The sequence below is a fragment of the Chiloscyllium plagiosum genome, unplaced genomic scaffold (genome assembly GCF_037043375.1).
Source record: "Chiloscyllium plagiosum isolate Xiang-an unplaced genomic scaffold, Cpla_swu_hap1 HiC_scaffold_7, whole genome shotgun sequence".
NCBI lineage: Eukaryota > Metazoa > Chordata > Chondrichthyes > Orectolobiformes > Hemiscylliidae > Chiloscyllium > Chiloscyllium plagiosum.
Genome location: NW_028270145.1, coordinates 71,242,544 through 71,260,453, shown reverse-complemented (window position 1 = coordinate 71,260,453; position 17,910 = coordinate 71,242,544). Strand labels below are relative to the sequence as shown.

The window sequence follows — 17,910 nt, the reverse complement described above, 5'->3', positions numbered from 1 at the left end:
ATGGGGTTGGGGTGGTAAGAGGGAAGAAAAGAAACCTTGTCAAATGTCAACTGATTTCAACTTCATAATGCCGGAAGAGCCGGACTTGTGTCCAGCGGACAGCCAATTGCAGAACATTGAGTGACAGAACACGACATCAGGATATCCGCCCATCTGCACCGCACCAAATGCTGAAGTTGTAGGCAATTTCAGAGAAATAATAATTGTGAATACCGACATTTCACAAGGCAAGCTCCCTCTCCCAAATCCACTTTCAATGTTTTCCAAGTGTCCAAGTGGATTCTCACGTTTTGTTAACCTTTACAAGCACTTAAAATCCTTTTTTTCCTGTTTTTAACAGTCTGAAGTTTTAAGTTTAAGTGGCACTACACATTGATTTAAGGAATTTAATATTCGGAACGATGATATGACCTATGCTGAATGGGTTGACTGTTTCTGGGGGAGGTGTATGTTCCTCTGAGATCCTATTGGTCCTCCTGAGAAATATAAGTTCCGGCAGTCTCAAAATTTGCAAAGTTCGTTGAGGTTCGAGTGGGTTAAGGGCGAAACATCAAATTGGACATCATTCCAGTTTTCAAACTCTTGCAGGTATGTTTTGATTTCGCATCCAGTGTCTGCACAATATGCCTAAATTAGGATTGACTACTTGTTGCAAAAAAAATTCAGGGAGAAATAAGGGAAAGCCTGCCAATCTAGCTTTGTTCCTGGCTACTTTGTACGAGGACTGTGCGTGATGTTTGAGGCTTTAAAATGTTGCTCGTAAATCATGCGTAGTGACCTGAAATAATTTCCAGGAGACCTTTACTGGCACAGCCTAGATCGGAGATTGCCAAATTGTAAAACCATTTGGTATTATTTCCGTAGTTACTCTGAGCCACCAGTCCCACTTCTCTCCCAAGGCCGTCCCCCTTAACTGCGTGTGTGGACATCTAGCTCCCCATTAGGATGGTAGGCCAGGGCAAGGGCGACCCTATGGCTGTTGAGGGACGTCAATTTTATTTCTAGGGATCGACTGGTAACCAATATCCACTGTAAATCACCTGAGACTTGGTTTTGTTTTGGGGTTTTGCTGTGGTCTGACCTGGAGTCCCTCTTTTCAGGATATATCCTGAGTTAGGCTTTGTGTTTGCCTTCACTCAAGTGGTCCCCAACCTCAGTTGGTGTTGAGAGTGAGAGTGTCCACTTCCATCAGAATAGCCTGCAACTCTAATGCTCCAGTTGCTGCATTTTCCAATGATAAAGTTAGTTGTAGTGCCTGTTTGGAGACCAGATTGGATTTTGCACGAAACATTGATTTTCCTGCTCCTCGGATGCTGCCTGAACTGTGCGTTTCCAGCACCACTCTAAACCAGAATCTGGTTTCCAGCATCTGCAGTCATTGTTCTTACCTGCTTGGAGTCCAGTTGGGCTTCAGCTAGTAAGCACGTTTGCAGGGTTACATCATTAATCCTACATACCAAACAGTCTCAGCATCTCATTAAGGGTTAAACCAAAGTCACATGCTTCTGCCAGTTTCCTTAACCTAGCCAGAAATCCTGATAGGGTTCTTTAACATTAAGTACAACAGATAGTATCTCAAATTTATCGTCGGCTGGGGATTGTAATATTGCTTACCTAAAATCCATCAACTCTTGAAAGGTTTTAGTATCTGATGCCTCAGGGAAAGTTAGGTTCCTAATAACTATAAAAGCTGCAAGTTTACAAACTGTCTAGAAAATTAATTGATTTATTTCATCTACCCCAATGTCAGTTTTCCTGGGGGGGTCAATAGCACATTTTTTCCACATATTGGGCCCAGTCTTTGGCAGGATTGAAAGAGTCAAGCTTCCCAAATAATGGCATGATCCAAGAAATCTTTACCCAAGCTCAAAGATGTCTATTCCTTGCAAACTTCTTTAGAATAGAGTGGTGCTTTTCTTTATTGGTCAGAGTATTGAATACAGGAGTTGGGAAGTCATGTTGCGGCTGTACAGGACATTGGTTAGGCCACTGTTGGAATATTGCGTGAAATTTTGGTCGTCTTCCTACCGGAAAGATGTTGTGAAACTTGAAAGGGTTCAGAAAAGATCTACAAGGATGTTGCCAGGGTTGGAGGATTTGAGCTATAGGGAGAGGCTGAACAGGCTGGGGCTGTTTTCCCTGGAGCTTTGGAGGCTGAGGGGTGACCTTACAGAAGTTTACAAAATTATGAGGGGCATGTATAGGATAAATAGACAAAGTCTTTTCCCTGGGGTCAGGGAGTCCAGACCTAGAGGGCATAGGTTTAGAGTGAGAGGGGAAAGATATAAAAGAGACCTAAGGGGCAACTTTTTCACGCAGGGGGTGGTACGTGTATGGAATGAGCTGCCAGAGGAAGTGGTGGAGGCTGGTACAATTGCAACATTTTAGAGGCATTTGGATGGGTATATGAATAGGGAGGGATATGGAGGGCCAGGTGCTGGCAGGTGGGACTAGATTGGGTTGGGATATTTGGTTGGCATGGACAGGTTGGACCAATACTCTGACCAATAAAGGAAAGCATACCAAACGCCACCTTCACTATCCTGTCTACCTGCGTCTCCACTTTCAAGGAGCAATGAACCTGCACTCCAAGGTCTCCTTGTTCAGCAACACTCCCTAGGACCTTATCATTAAGTGTATAAGTCCTGCTAAGATTTGCTTTCCCAAAATGTAGCACCTCGCATTTATCTGAATTAAACTCTATCTGCCACTTCTCAGCCCATTGGTCCATCCTGTTGTAAACTGAGGTAACCTTCTTCACTGTCCACTACACCTCCAAGTTTGGTGTCATCTGCAAACTTACTAACTATACCTCTTATGCTCGCATCCAAATCATTTATGTAAATGACAAAAAGTAGAGGACCCAGCACTTATCCTTGTGGCACTGCACTGGGCACAGGCCAGCAGTCTGAAAAACAACCCTCCACCTCCACCTCCTACCTTTGAGCCAGTTTTGTATCCAAATGGCTAGTTCTCCCTGTATTCCATGAGATCTAACCTTGCTAATCAGTCTCCCATGGGGAACCTTGTTGAACGCCTTACCGAAGTCCATATAGATCACATCTACTGCTCTGCTCTAATCAATCTTCTTTGTTACTTCTTCAAAAAACTCAATCAAGTTTGTGAGACATGATTTCCCACACACAAAGCCATGTTGACTATCCCTAATCAGCCCTTGCCTTTCCAAATACATGTACATCCTGTCCCTCTAGATTCCCTCCAATAATTTGCCCACCACTGAGGTCAGGCTCACCGGTCTATAGTTCCCTGGCTAGTCTTTACCGCCCTTCTTAAACAGTGGCACCACGTTTGCCAACCTCCAGTCTTCTGGCACCTCACCTGTGACTATTGATGATACAAATATCTCAGCAAGAGGCCCAGCAATCACTTCTCTAGCTTCCCACAGAGTTCTCGGGTACACCTGATCAGGTCCTGGGGATTCATCCACCTTTACCTGTTTCAAGACATCCAGCACTACCTCCTCTGTAATCTGGACATCTTGCAAGGTGTCACCATCTATTTCCCTGCAGTCTATATCTTCCATATCCTTTTCCACAGTAAATACTGATGCAAAATATTCATTCAGTATCTCCCCCATTTTCTGCGGCTCCACACGAAGGCCGCCTTGCTGATGCTTGAGGGGCCCTATTCTCTCCCTAGTTATCCTTTTGTCCTTAATATATTTGTAAAAACCCTTTGGATTCTCCTTAATTCTATTTGTTTAGTCTCTGAATCCATTGTGTAAATAAGCCAAATCATTACTCAACCATCAGCAAACATCAGCCCTGGTTTGTCCTCCCTGGGAAGTTACAAAGCTGATGAACTAAATAAGGAAGTCCCAGCAAAACGCAAAGCAAAGAGCAGTTATTGACAATGGCAATACAAAAGTAGGAATCAGTTGTCCTAAAGGCCAGCTTCAAACTCTCACTGACATTTAAATGTTTGCATCCTCCAGGATCTGGGCATGAAAAATACTAACTTCTGAGTACGGTTAACTTATTTACTTGTTTCAGAATGTGTGAAGCAGTCTGAAAAGTAGGATGATTTAATATGCTGCAATATCTTGGCAATAATTTAAAGCAATGTAAAGAATCTGGAAAATCTGGGCAGTGCTGCTTGATGATTGATTTTGCAGAACTGTAGTGCCATGTGCAATGTGGGGTATCCATTGAGATGTATGGAGAAGAGCCTTACCTTGTACTCATTTTACTGTCAACAGAGCAGCTTGGGGCATGAGCACCAATCCAGATTATGTTGATCAAGTAATTTGTAAATAAATTCCTTTGAATGATACGGCAAAAAGAATTGTCAAAACTTCTAAATGCAAAATGGAAGTAATCGGAATATTGCCTGCCACACTTGCCTCTCTGGTATACATACAATTCCTATCTTAATCTTAACAATATATTTTCACAAAACTATCAATCCCTGTTTCTACTGACCTTTTTAATGCAGAGTCTACTAATAGCTCCCTTATGGTTTTCGAACTAAATCCAATTTAACACCTTTCCTCTTTCAATGCCTTCAACCTTAAGCTCTTTCAAAAGTCTAAGAAAATCTAGAAATAGTGCAACTACTGGAATCTTCTTGCCTATAATATATCTTCCAATAGGTCCAGTAAACTTGTCAAGAATATTCAACAACTTGTAAAGCTAGCAAACCTCTGAACCTTTCCACAATTATGGATGTATTTGTGCTTGTGGTAAGCAAGTCTCCACGCTAACAGAAACATTTCATACTTTCAAGACTTTTCACCCCATTTGGCAGTGTCCATGTGCATTCCAGTTTCAGACCATAATACTTCCAAGTGAATTCCATCAACTTTTCATGACTCCATCCCCAACCAAGTATCGTCCATTGCAATATTGAATCATCTGGAGAAACAGTGACTTCACAAAAGCTACATATCTTTTAGACGGTAAATACCATTTGAAAAATCCTTTTTGTTCTTTTCAGAAATGCTTCAATACCTGGTTATTTGTGTGCTGCTTTATGTCCTGTATTACCGCTACAGAGACAGTCAACGTATAAAGAATGTATCTGACAAGTATGTGTACATTACTGGCTGTGACTCTGGCTTTGGCAATATGCTAGCCAAGCATTTGGATCAACAAGGATTTCATGTGCTAGCTGCCTGCTTTACTGAGAAGGGTGCTGAAGAATTGAAAGAATGCACATCATCAAGACTCAAGACTTTCCAGTTGGACGTTGTTAACTCTGAAAGCATCAACAAAGCTGCAGAGTTCGTAAAATCTGAGGTCAAGGAGAAAGGTAATCTAAAGATGGCTTTTGCTTCATCTGCCATAGAAAATGCCATTTGTTTGCTGAATAATTTTGATAAATCCATTTGTCAGCTAATGATATTCACTGCAGTTTTTGAAAACATGCAGAGCAAAAAGTGAAAGGTTCTTGTGGCACAGTGGTAGTGTTCCTACATCTGGGGATGGGGAGAGGTGGGTGAGTGAAATCAGGAGAATAACTGGATCTCAAAGGGGACAGATGTCTCATCTATGTCTGTTGATAGCCCTGACTAACATGGTAATGGAGCCTTTACTGAATGGCTGTTATGCAATAAAGCCACATCTGTAGTAGTATTCCTATCTCTAAGCTAGAAGGCTTGACTCATGTCCCACCTGCTCCAGAAGAGTGAAGAATTCAGCTATACTGCTCTGCTTAAAAGCCTTAAGACAAGGAAAATGAAATGACATTGCTATGTACAACAGTACAATTCTTTAAGGGAAAGATGCTATAGTACATTGCCAAACTTTAAAGCTTGTAATTCTGTAGTAAGAATAAATAATCACATTAGGAAGACACAGCAAGAGAAGAATATCACCTGTAAGGTGTCATATCAGATTGGCCACATCTTCCTTTTGAGAAGGGCTACCTTAAATCATCACAAGTCTAGGGAAACAATACTGAATGCAGCATCTCATTAAGGAAAGATGTTAAACTGTCACACATTTGAGCATGTTCTTTATCCCTTTTAATGAATCAGATTGTTGACCAAAGCTACATTTTATTGAACAAAAACACTCAAACTGTGAACTTGTTGTGCACAATGCAAGTGACTATCTACATTCTAAACTACTACAATCTAGTCTCTAAAGATAAGCAATACTTATCTTCCCATGTAAGATCAGTGTCTTGTTAGCCAGTGGTTAATAGGGGTCAACTTCAGTGTTGCAGTCTCTGCTCTCCAAGCTCAATCTTTGGAATTTGAATCTGAGTTCTTCCTCCCTCTTGCACTGATTATTCCCAGGTTATCTTCTGCCTATGTATACTTTAGTTCTCAATGAGGTGTCTGACTTGGGACCTGCTTTCCTGCGAGTAGGAAGCCACCAAATCCTTACATTTCAGCAGACATGATCTCATTATTCCAGTTGTTTAGGTTATCTGCTGGTGTTTATCTTAGCAGACAAAATGTTGTTACTTCAGTTCATTAAGTTGTTTTCCACTGTTAAACTTTTGGTAGTGTTAGGGTTATGCCATAGTTGCTTCGAGACATTTGACTCCTCACAGTTGGCCACTTTTATCAGCATGCAATTCAGACTGTGGACATGGAAAAGATTTCCTTCACTACTGCCTTATTGAGCTGTTAAGTCAATATATATTCTGATGGCATTGGATTTGTGCACATAGGCATGCCTAAACATCAATTAGTAGGTTTTGATAGTTGGGAAGTGATACTCATTCTGGTAATTTCAAGTTGCATCTGAACTTTATAGTCAGTCTGAATTGCGTGCTGATAAGTGGCCAACTCAGAAGAGTCAAGTGTCTCAAAGCAACTATGCATTGAAGGGTGGCCAGATTAAAGACTCAATGAGTTGACCATGAGGCTTATTTTGAACATCAACATTTCTCATTTGTATATGATTTTGCTGGTCTGTGACGAAAGCCAATGAATTAGAGGTTGCCTCTTGAATACTACAGAAATGGCCAGCACAACATGGCTTTCTGGTTTGTGTAATACTAAATTAAAAAAAATTTAGAAGGGAAAAGCTTCCACCTATAAACTCAGGATATTCCAAAGTGTTTTATTTTAACTTTTTAAGTGTAACCAATATTTAATTTAGAAAAATTCAGACAATTTTAACAGTGCAAGTTCCCACTAAAATTACTGGACTCGTATGTTAAATCTGCATTCTCTTTTAAATGCCATCATCATCTGTTGAGTTTATCCAGCAACCTCTGTTCCAGTTTTACTGATCTTGGTTGAGGGATAAAAGCTGGCTGAGACATTAAAAGAACTGCTGTCTACAAAAAGTATCAGATGTATCCGAGAAGATAGATGAGCTTTGGTTTAGCGGATCAACTGAAAAATGATATTTCTAATGCAGTACACCTTCCATCCTTAAAAGGCAAGAATGCTGATCACATGAAGCTGTACCTTTTTAAAGTATTATTCATTATTCTACACAAACCAGTACAGCATCTTTCATAAACCATTGCAGTTTTGAAGAAGTGATTATACAGTGTCAACTAAGTTAAATTTAAATGTTTTGCATATATCACAAGTTGTCATATTTAGTTTTACAGAGGGTTTAATACCTTGTGACTTAGTCTTTCAAAGAATAGTCACTGCCCCTCCCATTTCATAAGTTATCCTCACTTCAAAATAAATAGAGCATTGTTAGGAACACGTAATGGGGAATAATCTGAAGTTAACTTATTTTGTTTCTAACTTTTTTTAGGTCTGTGGGGGCTGGTGAACAATGCTGGAATCTCTGTACCCAGTGGACCAAGTGACTGGTTAACAATAGATGATTACAAAGTTGTACTGAATGTCAATCTGATTGGACAAATTGAAGTTACTTTGAGTGTGCTTCCACTGATAAAGAGGGCACGAGGTAGAATAGTCAATGTGGCAAGTGTATTTGGTAAGGTCAGTTTTGGGGGTGGACCTTACTGCATCTCCAAGTTTGGTGTTGAAGCCTTCAATGATGGTCTCAGGTGAGTTAGAAATTGCAGAATTGTCCATTAATATTAGCTATGTTCTACTATTTGCAATTTTATGATCAAAATAAATCAGAATAACATTTATTGACTTACTGTACTTGATCCAACAATCTAAGATAAGTATGATCAGTGCAGAGGTTTTATTTGTCCATGGGATAATGATATTTGTTACTCATTTTTAATGGCCTTAAGAAGGTGATGGTGCATCATAAACTGCTTGTTGCAAGTTTGGAAGGTGTTGTTGAAAAAGCCTTGGCAAGTTGCTGCAACGCATCTTATCTATGTTTATATACAGTCACAAAGATGTATAGTATGGAAACAGACCCTTCGGTCCAACTCTTCCATTATCCAAAATAATCTCGTCCCAGTTGCCAGCATAACTCTCTCAACCCTTCCTATGCATATACTGATGCAGGTGCCTGTTGAATGTTATAATTGTACCAGCTCCACCACTTCATTTCATACATGCACCAACCTCTGTGTGAAGAGGTTGCCCCCTTAGGCCCCTTTTTAAGTTTTCCACCCTCCCATTAATCCTATGCCTTCTAGTCTTGGACCCACCCCATCCCAGGAAAAAGATGCTATTTTGATCTTTGTAATGGATGTATTAATGACTTTGTCCTAGTAAAGGCTGGGTATATGGAATTTTGTACAGAAAACACAATAGGCTATGTTATTTATATATAACTTTGTGTTAATGATTCGTGCTCCTTTATACACTTATTCATACAACTACAGAGTCACCTCAGCTATATAAATTGTGTAGCAAATTGCATGTGTTCCTTTCATGGGCAACTAGAAGCAGTACAAACTTTCCTCCATCACACTATGGATAGGATTTAAATAAAAACAGTCACAAAATAAACAAAAGAATGGTATGATTGTTAAAAGCTGTAACAATGCAGTAGTTTTCTTGTTTTTTTCAGGAGGGACTTGAGTCATTTTGGTGTAAAAGTTCTTTGTGTTGAGCCAGGCTTCTTCAAAACAAATATCACCAATTTAAACATCATAACCAAAAGCCTGGAAGCAATCTGGCTCAGATTACCACAGGATGTAAAGGATGACTATGGAGCCGATTATCTCGATAAAGGTAAGTTTTTCTGTGAACTACAAGTACTTCTAATTGAAGCATTGCTTTTGAAATGTAAATCTTTGGTACAGGCAGAAAATATTGCCTAAGTACCCAATTTTAAAATCTAATGAATTCTTTTCCCTTAGCTGCGTTTCATATTTAGGAAGCAGCATATTTTAGAAAACACACATTTTCAAGATTTTAAATATGTTTATCTACAATGTCATAATTTGGAGATGCCGGTGCTGAAGAAGGGCTTATGCCCGAAACGTCGATTCTCCTGTTCCTTGGATGCTGCCTGACCTGCTGCGCTTTTCCAGCAACACATTTTCAGATGCCGGTGTTGGACTGGGGTGTACAAAGTTATAAAATCACACACACCTGTTTATAGTCCAACAGGTTTAATTGGAAGCGCTGCTCCTTCATCCAGTGGTTGTGGAGTACACTATTGTAAGACACAGAATTTATAGCAAAAGTTTACAGTGTGATGTAACTGAAATTATATATTGAAAAATACTTTGTTTGTTAAGTGAATCATCTGTTGGAATGGCCATGTTAGTTTCACTTCTTTCATATATAAATTATAAAACCTTTTTAAAAGTTACATTCTCAGGTAAACTTTATCTGGGCTGACACCAATTGTTAATGTGTTAGCCCCCTGTGTGCTGCTATCTGTCTGTGTCATTCTGTTTGGAGTAATTCTAATCTAAAAAGTGTGCGTGTGCGTGATTTTTAAATATCTACTTTTTTTTGGTTTTCAGTTTTAAATTGGCACAGTCACAATACCTTAACTAACTTTTGATATGAACTTTTTCCCTGTAGTCTTTCAAACCAATTGTAATGTAGCTTTCTTTAAGATGTTAATTCATTTTAATAAATACTTGTTTTACAGTTATACCTAAATTTCAGGCCAGGGTTAAGGAGCTTGCAGACCCAGATTTGATGAAAGTAGTGTGGTGCATGAACCACGCTCTGACAGCTGTTCACCCTCGCACTCGCTACTCTGCTGGACTAGATGCAAAACTGTTCTGGATTCCCCTCTCGTACATGCCAACTGTCATCTCTGATATTGTGTTCAATGCTGACACGGTTAAGCCAGCAAAGCGTATCTTGTAATATGTATTTGAGAAAGCTTCTTTACAATGAAAGGAATTTAAGTTTTTTAATTTTGATACAGCGCAGAAAGTGAAGGGAAATGTAAAATTCTATAATTATGTGCATAATAAATATACCTGCTCTAGCTCTATTTCTTAAGGAAGTGCTTTCTGATTATCAGGAGAATGTTAACCAATTGGATTTTCAACAATCTTAAACAGATGAATGAAGATGAAAGACCAGACTAAGACTCTCGATACCAATTTTTTATCTTAGTCCACTTATCCATGAAGGAAATCTTACGGGCTGTCTCTCAGTCTTATAGGTTTCCAAATTCATTTACGAATCAATAAATCTGCGAATGATTGTAAAGCAACCTGAACTCTTAACATATTTAATACAATTCTTCATTTGATTCATTTAACTTACTAACTACACTGACTCAAAGAGCAAAGTATGGTGAATGCCAAAAAACTGAAGTAAAAGCATTAAATGTTGGAAATAGCAGATCTCGTGGCATCTATAAAATCGAGGGAGGTTCGCTAGTGCTACTAAGGACCGTTTAAACTAGAGTGGCAAGGGTCTGGGAATCAGAGCGGCAGGTCAACAAGTGAAGGGATTGAGGGAAAGGTACATGTTAGGACCAGTAAATCAGAAAGGGAAGGCATTGAAACAGGTAAATGAACACAACGGTACTAATGGGCAGAAATGTTTATTTCAATGCAAGGGATAATATATATATATATATATATATATATGGCAGAGGAGTTGAGAGTCTGAGTCAGTACACAAGATTACATTGTGGCCATTAGAGACTTGATTTGAGACATGGACAGGACTGGCTGCTCAACGTTCCAGGGTTTCATTGTTTTAGACAAATAGAGAGGAAAGTAAGAGGTAGAGGAATTGCTTTTACTCATCAGGAAGAATGTCCCATCTGAAATTAGACGACATACTGGAGGGATTAATCCTCTGAGGCAATCTGGGTAGAGCTAAAAAATAAGATGGGTACAATATCTCTGATAGGAGACAGCCACCAAAACATTGAGGAACCAGTATGTAGGTAGACTATGGAAAGATGCAATAAAGAGTCGTTGTGGGTGGCATTAAATTTTCCAATATTGATTGGGACTCCCTTAGAGCAAGAGGCTTAGACAGGGCAGAATTTAAATGCATTCAAGAGGGTTTCTTGAAACAGTATGAAGATAGTCCAACTGGAGGAGGGGCTTTGCTGAACCTTGTATTGGCTAATGAGCCTGGCCAGGTGACTGATCTTTCTGTGGGAGAGCATTTTGGAAATCAATTTAAAGATCACAACTCCTTAAGATGGCTATAATCAAGGATAAGTCAGGACTTTGTGGTGAGGTACTAAACTGGGGTAAGGTGAATTATGACCATATAAGGCAGGAGCTAATGAGTTTAAAAAGTGTGGTGCTGGAAAAGCACAGACGGTAAGCAAGCAGCCGAGGAGCAGGAGAGTTGACATTCTGAGCATAAGCTCTTCATCAGGAATGTGGGGGGTGCCCAAGAGGGCTGAGAGATAAATGGAAGGGAGGTGGGGAGTTTTAGCTGGGAGGAGTTGTCTGGTAAGTCCACATTTGATGTGGGAATTGTTTTAAAGGCCTGCTGGTGAGAGTTCAGGACAGACGTACCAATGAAGAGGAATGACAAGAATAGCAAGGTAAGGGAACCTTGAATAAGAAGGGAGGTTGTGAATTTAGTCAAAAGGGAAAAAGCAGCATATGTAAGCTTTAGGAAGTTAAAACTGGACAGAATCTGCGATGAATATAAAGAAAGCTGGAAGGAACTCAAAGGGAATTTAGAGAGCAAAAAGAGGTTATGAAATGACCTTGTTGGGTACAGTTAAAGAGAACCTGAAGGTATTCTATACATAGCTTAAAAACAAGAGGATAACTAGGGAGAAGGTAGGACCACTCCAAGGTTAAAGGAGAAAATTGTGCTTGGGGGCTGAGGATGTGGTGAGATCATGGAACAATAGAATTCCCTACAGTGTGGAAACAGGCCCTTTGGCCCAACAAGTCCACACCAACCCTCTGAAGAGTAGCCCACCCAGACCCATTCTCTCCCCTATTATCCTACCTATTACCCCTGATAAATGCACCTAACCTACACGTCCCTGAATACTATGAGCAATTTAGCATAACCAATCCACCTAACCTGCACATCTTTGGATTGTGGGAGGAAACCCACGCAGACACTGGAAGAATGTGCAAACTCCACACAGACAGTTGCCCGAGGCTGGAATCAAACCCGGGTCCCTGGTGCTATGAGGCTGCAGTGCTGGCCACCATGCTGCCCCATATGGGGAATTTGAGTCATCATACTGGGGAAGTATTCACCCAGGGGAAGGGTATGGAGGATCGTGAAATTTGTGTTGTGTATGCTAATATGCAACGGCATTCTGAGATGAAGAAAGCAGTGAGGTTGAGTCTCTTGAAGAGAATTAAGGTGGAAATGTGCCCAAGGTCCAATGCTATCTACCACAGGCTATTGAGAGAGGCAAGAGAGTAAAACACTGGAGCTTTGACCAAAATCTTTTGTGTCGTCGCTAGCCACTGGCGAGTCCTAATAGACTGGCTTGTAGTTAATGTTGTTCCTCTGTTCAAGAAGGGAAATAGGGATAATTCAGAAAACTACAGACTGATGTGTCTCACATTGGTGGTTGGGAAGCTATTGGAGAGAATTCTTGAGGATAGGATTTAAACACATTTAGAAAAACATGGCCTAATTAGGGACAGTTAGCATGGCTGTGTGCAGGGCAGGTCATGTCTTTCTAACTTGATTGAATTTTTCGAGGAGGTGACAAAGGTGATCGATGAGGGTGGGGCACTGGATATTGTCTGTGTGGATTTTAGTAAGGTCTTTGACAAAGTCCCTCATGGTAAGCTCTTCAAGAAGGTTAAGACACATGGGATCCACGGTGACTTGGTTATGTAGATTCAGAATTGGCTGGCTGAGAGAAGGGTAGTGTGAAAGGATATATTTAAGGCTGGAGGTCCATGACTAGTAGTGTTCCACAGGGATCCATACTGGGACCCCTGCTGTTTAAATGCCTTGGATGAAAATGTGGATGGGGGTTATTAAGTTTGCAGATGATACAAAGATTGGTGGGGTTGTGGATAGTGTAAAAGGTTGTCAAAAGATACAGCGGGATATAGATCACTTGCAGATATGGGTGGAGAAATGGCAGATGGAGTTTAATCCAGGTAAGTGTCAGGTGATGCATTTTGGGAGATTAAATGTTAAGGAAAGGTATATGGTTAATGGCAGGACTCTGAACAGCATTGATGTACAGAGGGATCTTGGAGTTCAAGTCCATAGCTGACTGAAAGTGACCACACAAGTAGGTAGGGTGGTAAAGTAGGCGTATGACATGCTTGTCTTTATTGGTTGGAGAATTGACTTCGAGAGTCAGGATGTCATGGTGTTACGGCTTTATAAAACTGTGGTTAGGACACACTTCGAGTAGTGTGTTCAATTCTGGACAGCACATGACAGGAAGAATGTGGCGATTTTGGAAAGGATGCAGTCAAGGTTTACCAGGCTGCTGCCTAGATTAGAGGGTATGAACTATAAGGAGAGGCTAGAAAAACTTGGGTTGTTTTCTCTGGAGCAGTGGAGGCTGAGGGAAGACTTTGATAAAAGTTTGTAAAATTATGAAATGTATAGATAGGGTCAACAGTCAGAATATTTTTTCTCAGAGTTGAAATACTGTATATAAAACTAAGGGGCATGCATTTAAGGTGAGAGGGGGAAAGTTCAAAGGTGTTAGGGATAGAAAAGAATTATGCAGTGGGTAACTCACTCATAGTGGTCTAATTTAACGGAAAAATGAATCGTGCCACACAAACCTTGAGATTAGTCATGAGGTCACGGGGAGAGACAAGTTGACCTCATGGTCACAACCCCTCCAACGAGATACAGAGAGTTGCGTGATTATATAGGTTACAATCATTTAACAGTTAGCAAACTGTTAATTGTAGTATAATGAGTAAATAGGTACTTTGCTCAGTCACTAGCCTCAATCATGTAGGGTATGGACAGTGCTAGTTAGTAGCTGATAAGCAAGTATTAGTATTACGATAGATTCTCATTAAAAAAATATTCCCATGCTGGGAAAGAGCTCACTATCAAGTATTAGTACAGCTGCAAGGTCAACACCTTACTGAGCCTGGGAATGTACAAACTTAACAAACAGACACTAATAAGAGATTTAAAGGATTCCAGGCTTTTAATATGTGACCAGATGGCTGCTTTGGTTAGCAAATCTCCCACAAAAGTAAATATGAGGGGCAAGTTTTTTACACAATGTTAGGAGTCTGGAATACATTGGTGGTTGTGGAGGCAGATACAATAAGAGCGTTTAAGAAACTTTTAGATAAGCACATAAATATGCAAGGAATGGAAGGACATGGATCAAGGACATGCAGAAGGGATTAGTTAATTTTGGTGTCATGTTCGGCACAACACAGTAGGCCGAAGGGCCTGTTCCAGTGCTGTACTGTTCTATGTTCTGTGTTAAATGAAGAACAGCTAACACTGCAAATTGAGGACTGATTGTGAGAACTGTGAGGGTTGGTGGTGTAACTGTTCTTAAGGAAGTTTGGAAAATTGGGGACAGTTGGGCAAAGAAAGGCCTGTGATAGGGTAGAGGGGAAGAGAGATTAAAAGGAATGATTTTGTGTAAGGAAAAGTATTTGATAATTGGACAAATAAACAAATTTGAATCTAGGTAGTGTAAACATCTCTACATATAACCATCATCAAAAGAAAAAATTGAAGGCAAAAGTTATGTATTAAATTGTTAAACTCATTGTAGAAGGTTGCAAAGTGTCTTATCAAATGGCAAGATACTGTTCCTTAAGCTTATGTTGAGTTTATTGGTACTTGAGAAGGTCGAGGTCAGATGGTGTGTGGATTTGGAAGGGAGAACAAAAATGGCAGCTAACTGGAAAAATGAGATCGTGCACAAAATGGAGATGTCCCACAAATTAGTCACTCAATCTACATTTAATATCTCCATTGTAGAGAAAATCACTGTAAGTAGAGAATACTGTTATACTGAATTGAAAGAAGGACAAATAATGTGCCATTTCAACTGGAAGGAGAATCTGGAGTATTGAACACTGCGAAGGAAGAAATTAATGGGTGGGTGTTGTATATCCTGTATGTGCAAGGGCAGTTAACTGGTTAGTTTTGGGCATTGAGCACAATAGCAACATGTGATAAGCTGATTTTGTTTAATGTGTTAATGATGAATTGAAACAGCTTGTGTACCTTTGACTCTTAGCTAATGATTACTTAAATATCTTATGTGCTGTTACTGTACAAGATGCTATCAATTGTTTTCTCCTAAGTGTCTTAATAAAGAAATATTATTTTATGACCAGAGTTCTGTTTGTATTTAGTAATGAAAGGTTTACTCATTCCCTTGGAATCGTGGGGCAGTATAAGGGGTTCGGGGGTGGTGGTGGCTGGTGTGCAGTGGGTAGATTTGCTGCTATGAGTCTCCATAAATTGACACAATATAATTTAGTATACATTTGACTACATAATGGAAGACAGTGAAGTATGTTTATCTTGCCTGTGCAAGGAAGTTAATAAGTTATGGTTTTAATGGTGCTGAAGGTAGTCACTCTATCCTCACCTCTAGATTTCACCACTATTCCCCACATTTGCACTAAAGCTGTGATGAGGTCAGGAGCTGCCTGGCCTTGGCAGAATCTCACTTAAATGTCAGTGAACAGGTTTATTGCTAAGCAAGTGCTGTTTGATAGCAATGTTCATTATCCTTCCATCACATTAATGATAATTGAGAGTTGAATGACACAGTAATTGGGTTGGATTTCTCCTGCTTTTTGTGGACACAATATCCACTGAGCAACTTTCCACATTGGCATATGCCCAGCAATGTGTTGGAACAGCTCAGCTAAGGGCACAGCAACAACTGAAGCACAAGTCTTCAGTACTATTGCTAGAATGTCAAACATTGATTCTTCTGCTCCTTGGATGCTGCCTGACCTGCTGTGCTTTTCCAGTACCACACTCTTGACTCTGATCTCCAGCATCTGCAGTCCTCACTTTCTCCTGGAATGTCATCTGGGCCCATAGCCTTTCCTGCACATGCATACATGTTTTTTATGTCAAATGAAGTGAATTGAATTGGCTGAAGACAGGCTTCTCATGATGATGGGGACCTCTGAAGGAGGCTGAAATGAATTATCCGCTGTACAATTCTGGCTGAAGATTGTTGAAAATACTTCAGTTTTATGTTTTATAATGGGCTGGGCTCTCCCATCATTGAGGATGGAGCTATTTATGGAGCATTTTCTTCCAGTGAATTATTTAATTGTCCACCACTGTTCATGACAATGTGTAGCATGAGGTGAACTTAATTAAGGAAAAATTGGTAAATGAGACTTTAGATTTCACGTTTGGACTATGTGCCAAATTTTAGGAAAAGATTAAATTAAGGTGAATTGGTTGAACAGCATTTGAAAGTAGCACAGCATGTAATGAAACAGAATGGAGATAAGAAATCAAAAATTTGTATTTTTGCTAGAGGAAAGGGAGTGTTAGTATTACTGTCAGTGATAGGTAAACATTTAGAATCAATTTTTGGTGGGCCTTATCAAATTGAAAGGAAATTGAATGAGGTGAATTATTTGACGAGCACCATACAGAAGGAAAGCTCACAGAATGTGTTATGTTAATATGCTCAAATGGTGTTTTCAAAGGGAAGAAAAGCAAAAAGAGAATGTGGCACTTATTCTAACCCAGACTGAAAAACCAAATCTAGATAAACTTGAATTTGATATTCCTCAAATTTGATTGGATAATGATAATGTTGTCAAAACTCGATTAATTATTGAGTTACATTCCAGAGGATAATCAAAATGATCTGAAATGGTTATTCCAATTGCATGGGGAAGTATGTAGGAAAAAGCTGGGAAATACTAACATGATTGTGCATGACATAAATATAGGAAGTGCTTTTCCAATTATTCAGCATCCAGAAAGTTTAACCCTATAAAATTGGTGCAGATTTAAAGATATCGAAAGCATGCTCAAACAAAATATAATCAAAGTAGGTTGCAGCGAATGGAGCTCATCTGTTGTGAATGTGCCACCATTTAAGTGTTGATTACCGCTAAGTCAATGCAGTTACAAAATCTGATTCATGTCATATTCCACAGCTGGAAGACAGTAGGAGACACTCTGGAATATGTTGAGCAGTTACCATACCTTGCCAAGCAACTCTCTCCAAAAGGTCTTCTTGTCAGATGTGAGAGTTTGGGGAGAGTTTACGTGTTACTGAGGATTATATCAGCAGAAAATGCTGTTGGTTGTGAATCCAATCAGATCGAATGGATCAGTTGGAGAGACAGTTAGAGGCAATGAGGAATTTACAAGAGCAAGATGGTGTGATGGATGGCAGATATAGGAAGGGAGAAAAGCTGCTGATACAGCCGAATAGATGGGTTAACTCCAGGAAAGGTAAGAGAGGTGTGCAGGTAGTGCAGGAGTCTTCTGTGTCTATCCCCATTTCAAATAAGTATGCTGTTTTGGAAAATGTAGGGGGTGATGGATTCTCTGGGGAATGTGGCACAAACAGCCAAGTTTCCGGTGTCAAGACAGACTCTAATGAAATGAGGGGTACGCTGGGTTCCAAGTGATCGATTGTGTTAGAGGACTTGCTAGTCAGAGGCACAGACAGATGTTTCTTTGGCCAGCAGCAAAAAATCAGAATGGTGTTCCCTGCC

The 17,910-nt window shown here is 39.9% G+C and overlaps 1 protein-coding gene across 1 annotated transcript; it reads left to right on the top strand.

Annotated features, from left to right (window-relative positions):
* The first annotated feature begins 221 nt into the window (after positions 1-221).
* On the top strand, positions 222-15,530 carry LOC122551660 (retinol dehydrogenase 7-like). Its single transcript, XM_043693949.2, has 5 exons — positions 222-588; positions 4,957-5,271; positions 7,695-7,953; positions 8,886-9,049; positions 9,924-15,530. The coding sequence occupies exons 2-5, from the start codon at positions 4,959-4,961 to the stop codon at positions 10,145-10,147; spliced, it is 960 nt and encodes a 319-aa protein (XP_043549884.1). The 5' UTR covers positions 222-588; positions 4,957-4,958; the 3' UTR covers positions 10,148-15,530.
* The last annotated feature ends 2,380 nt before the right edge of the window (positions 15,531-17,910 follow it).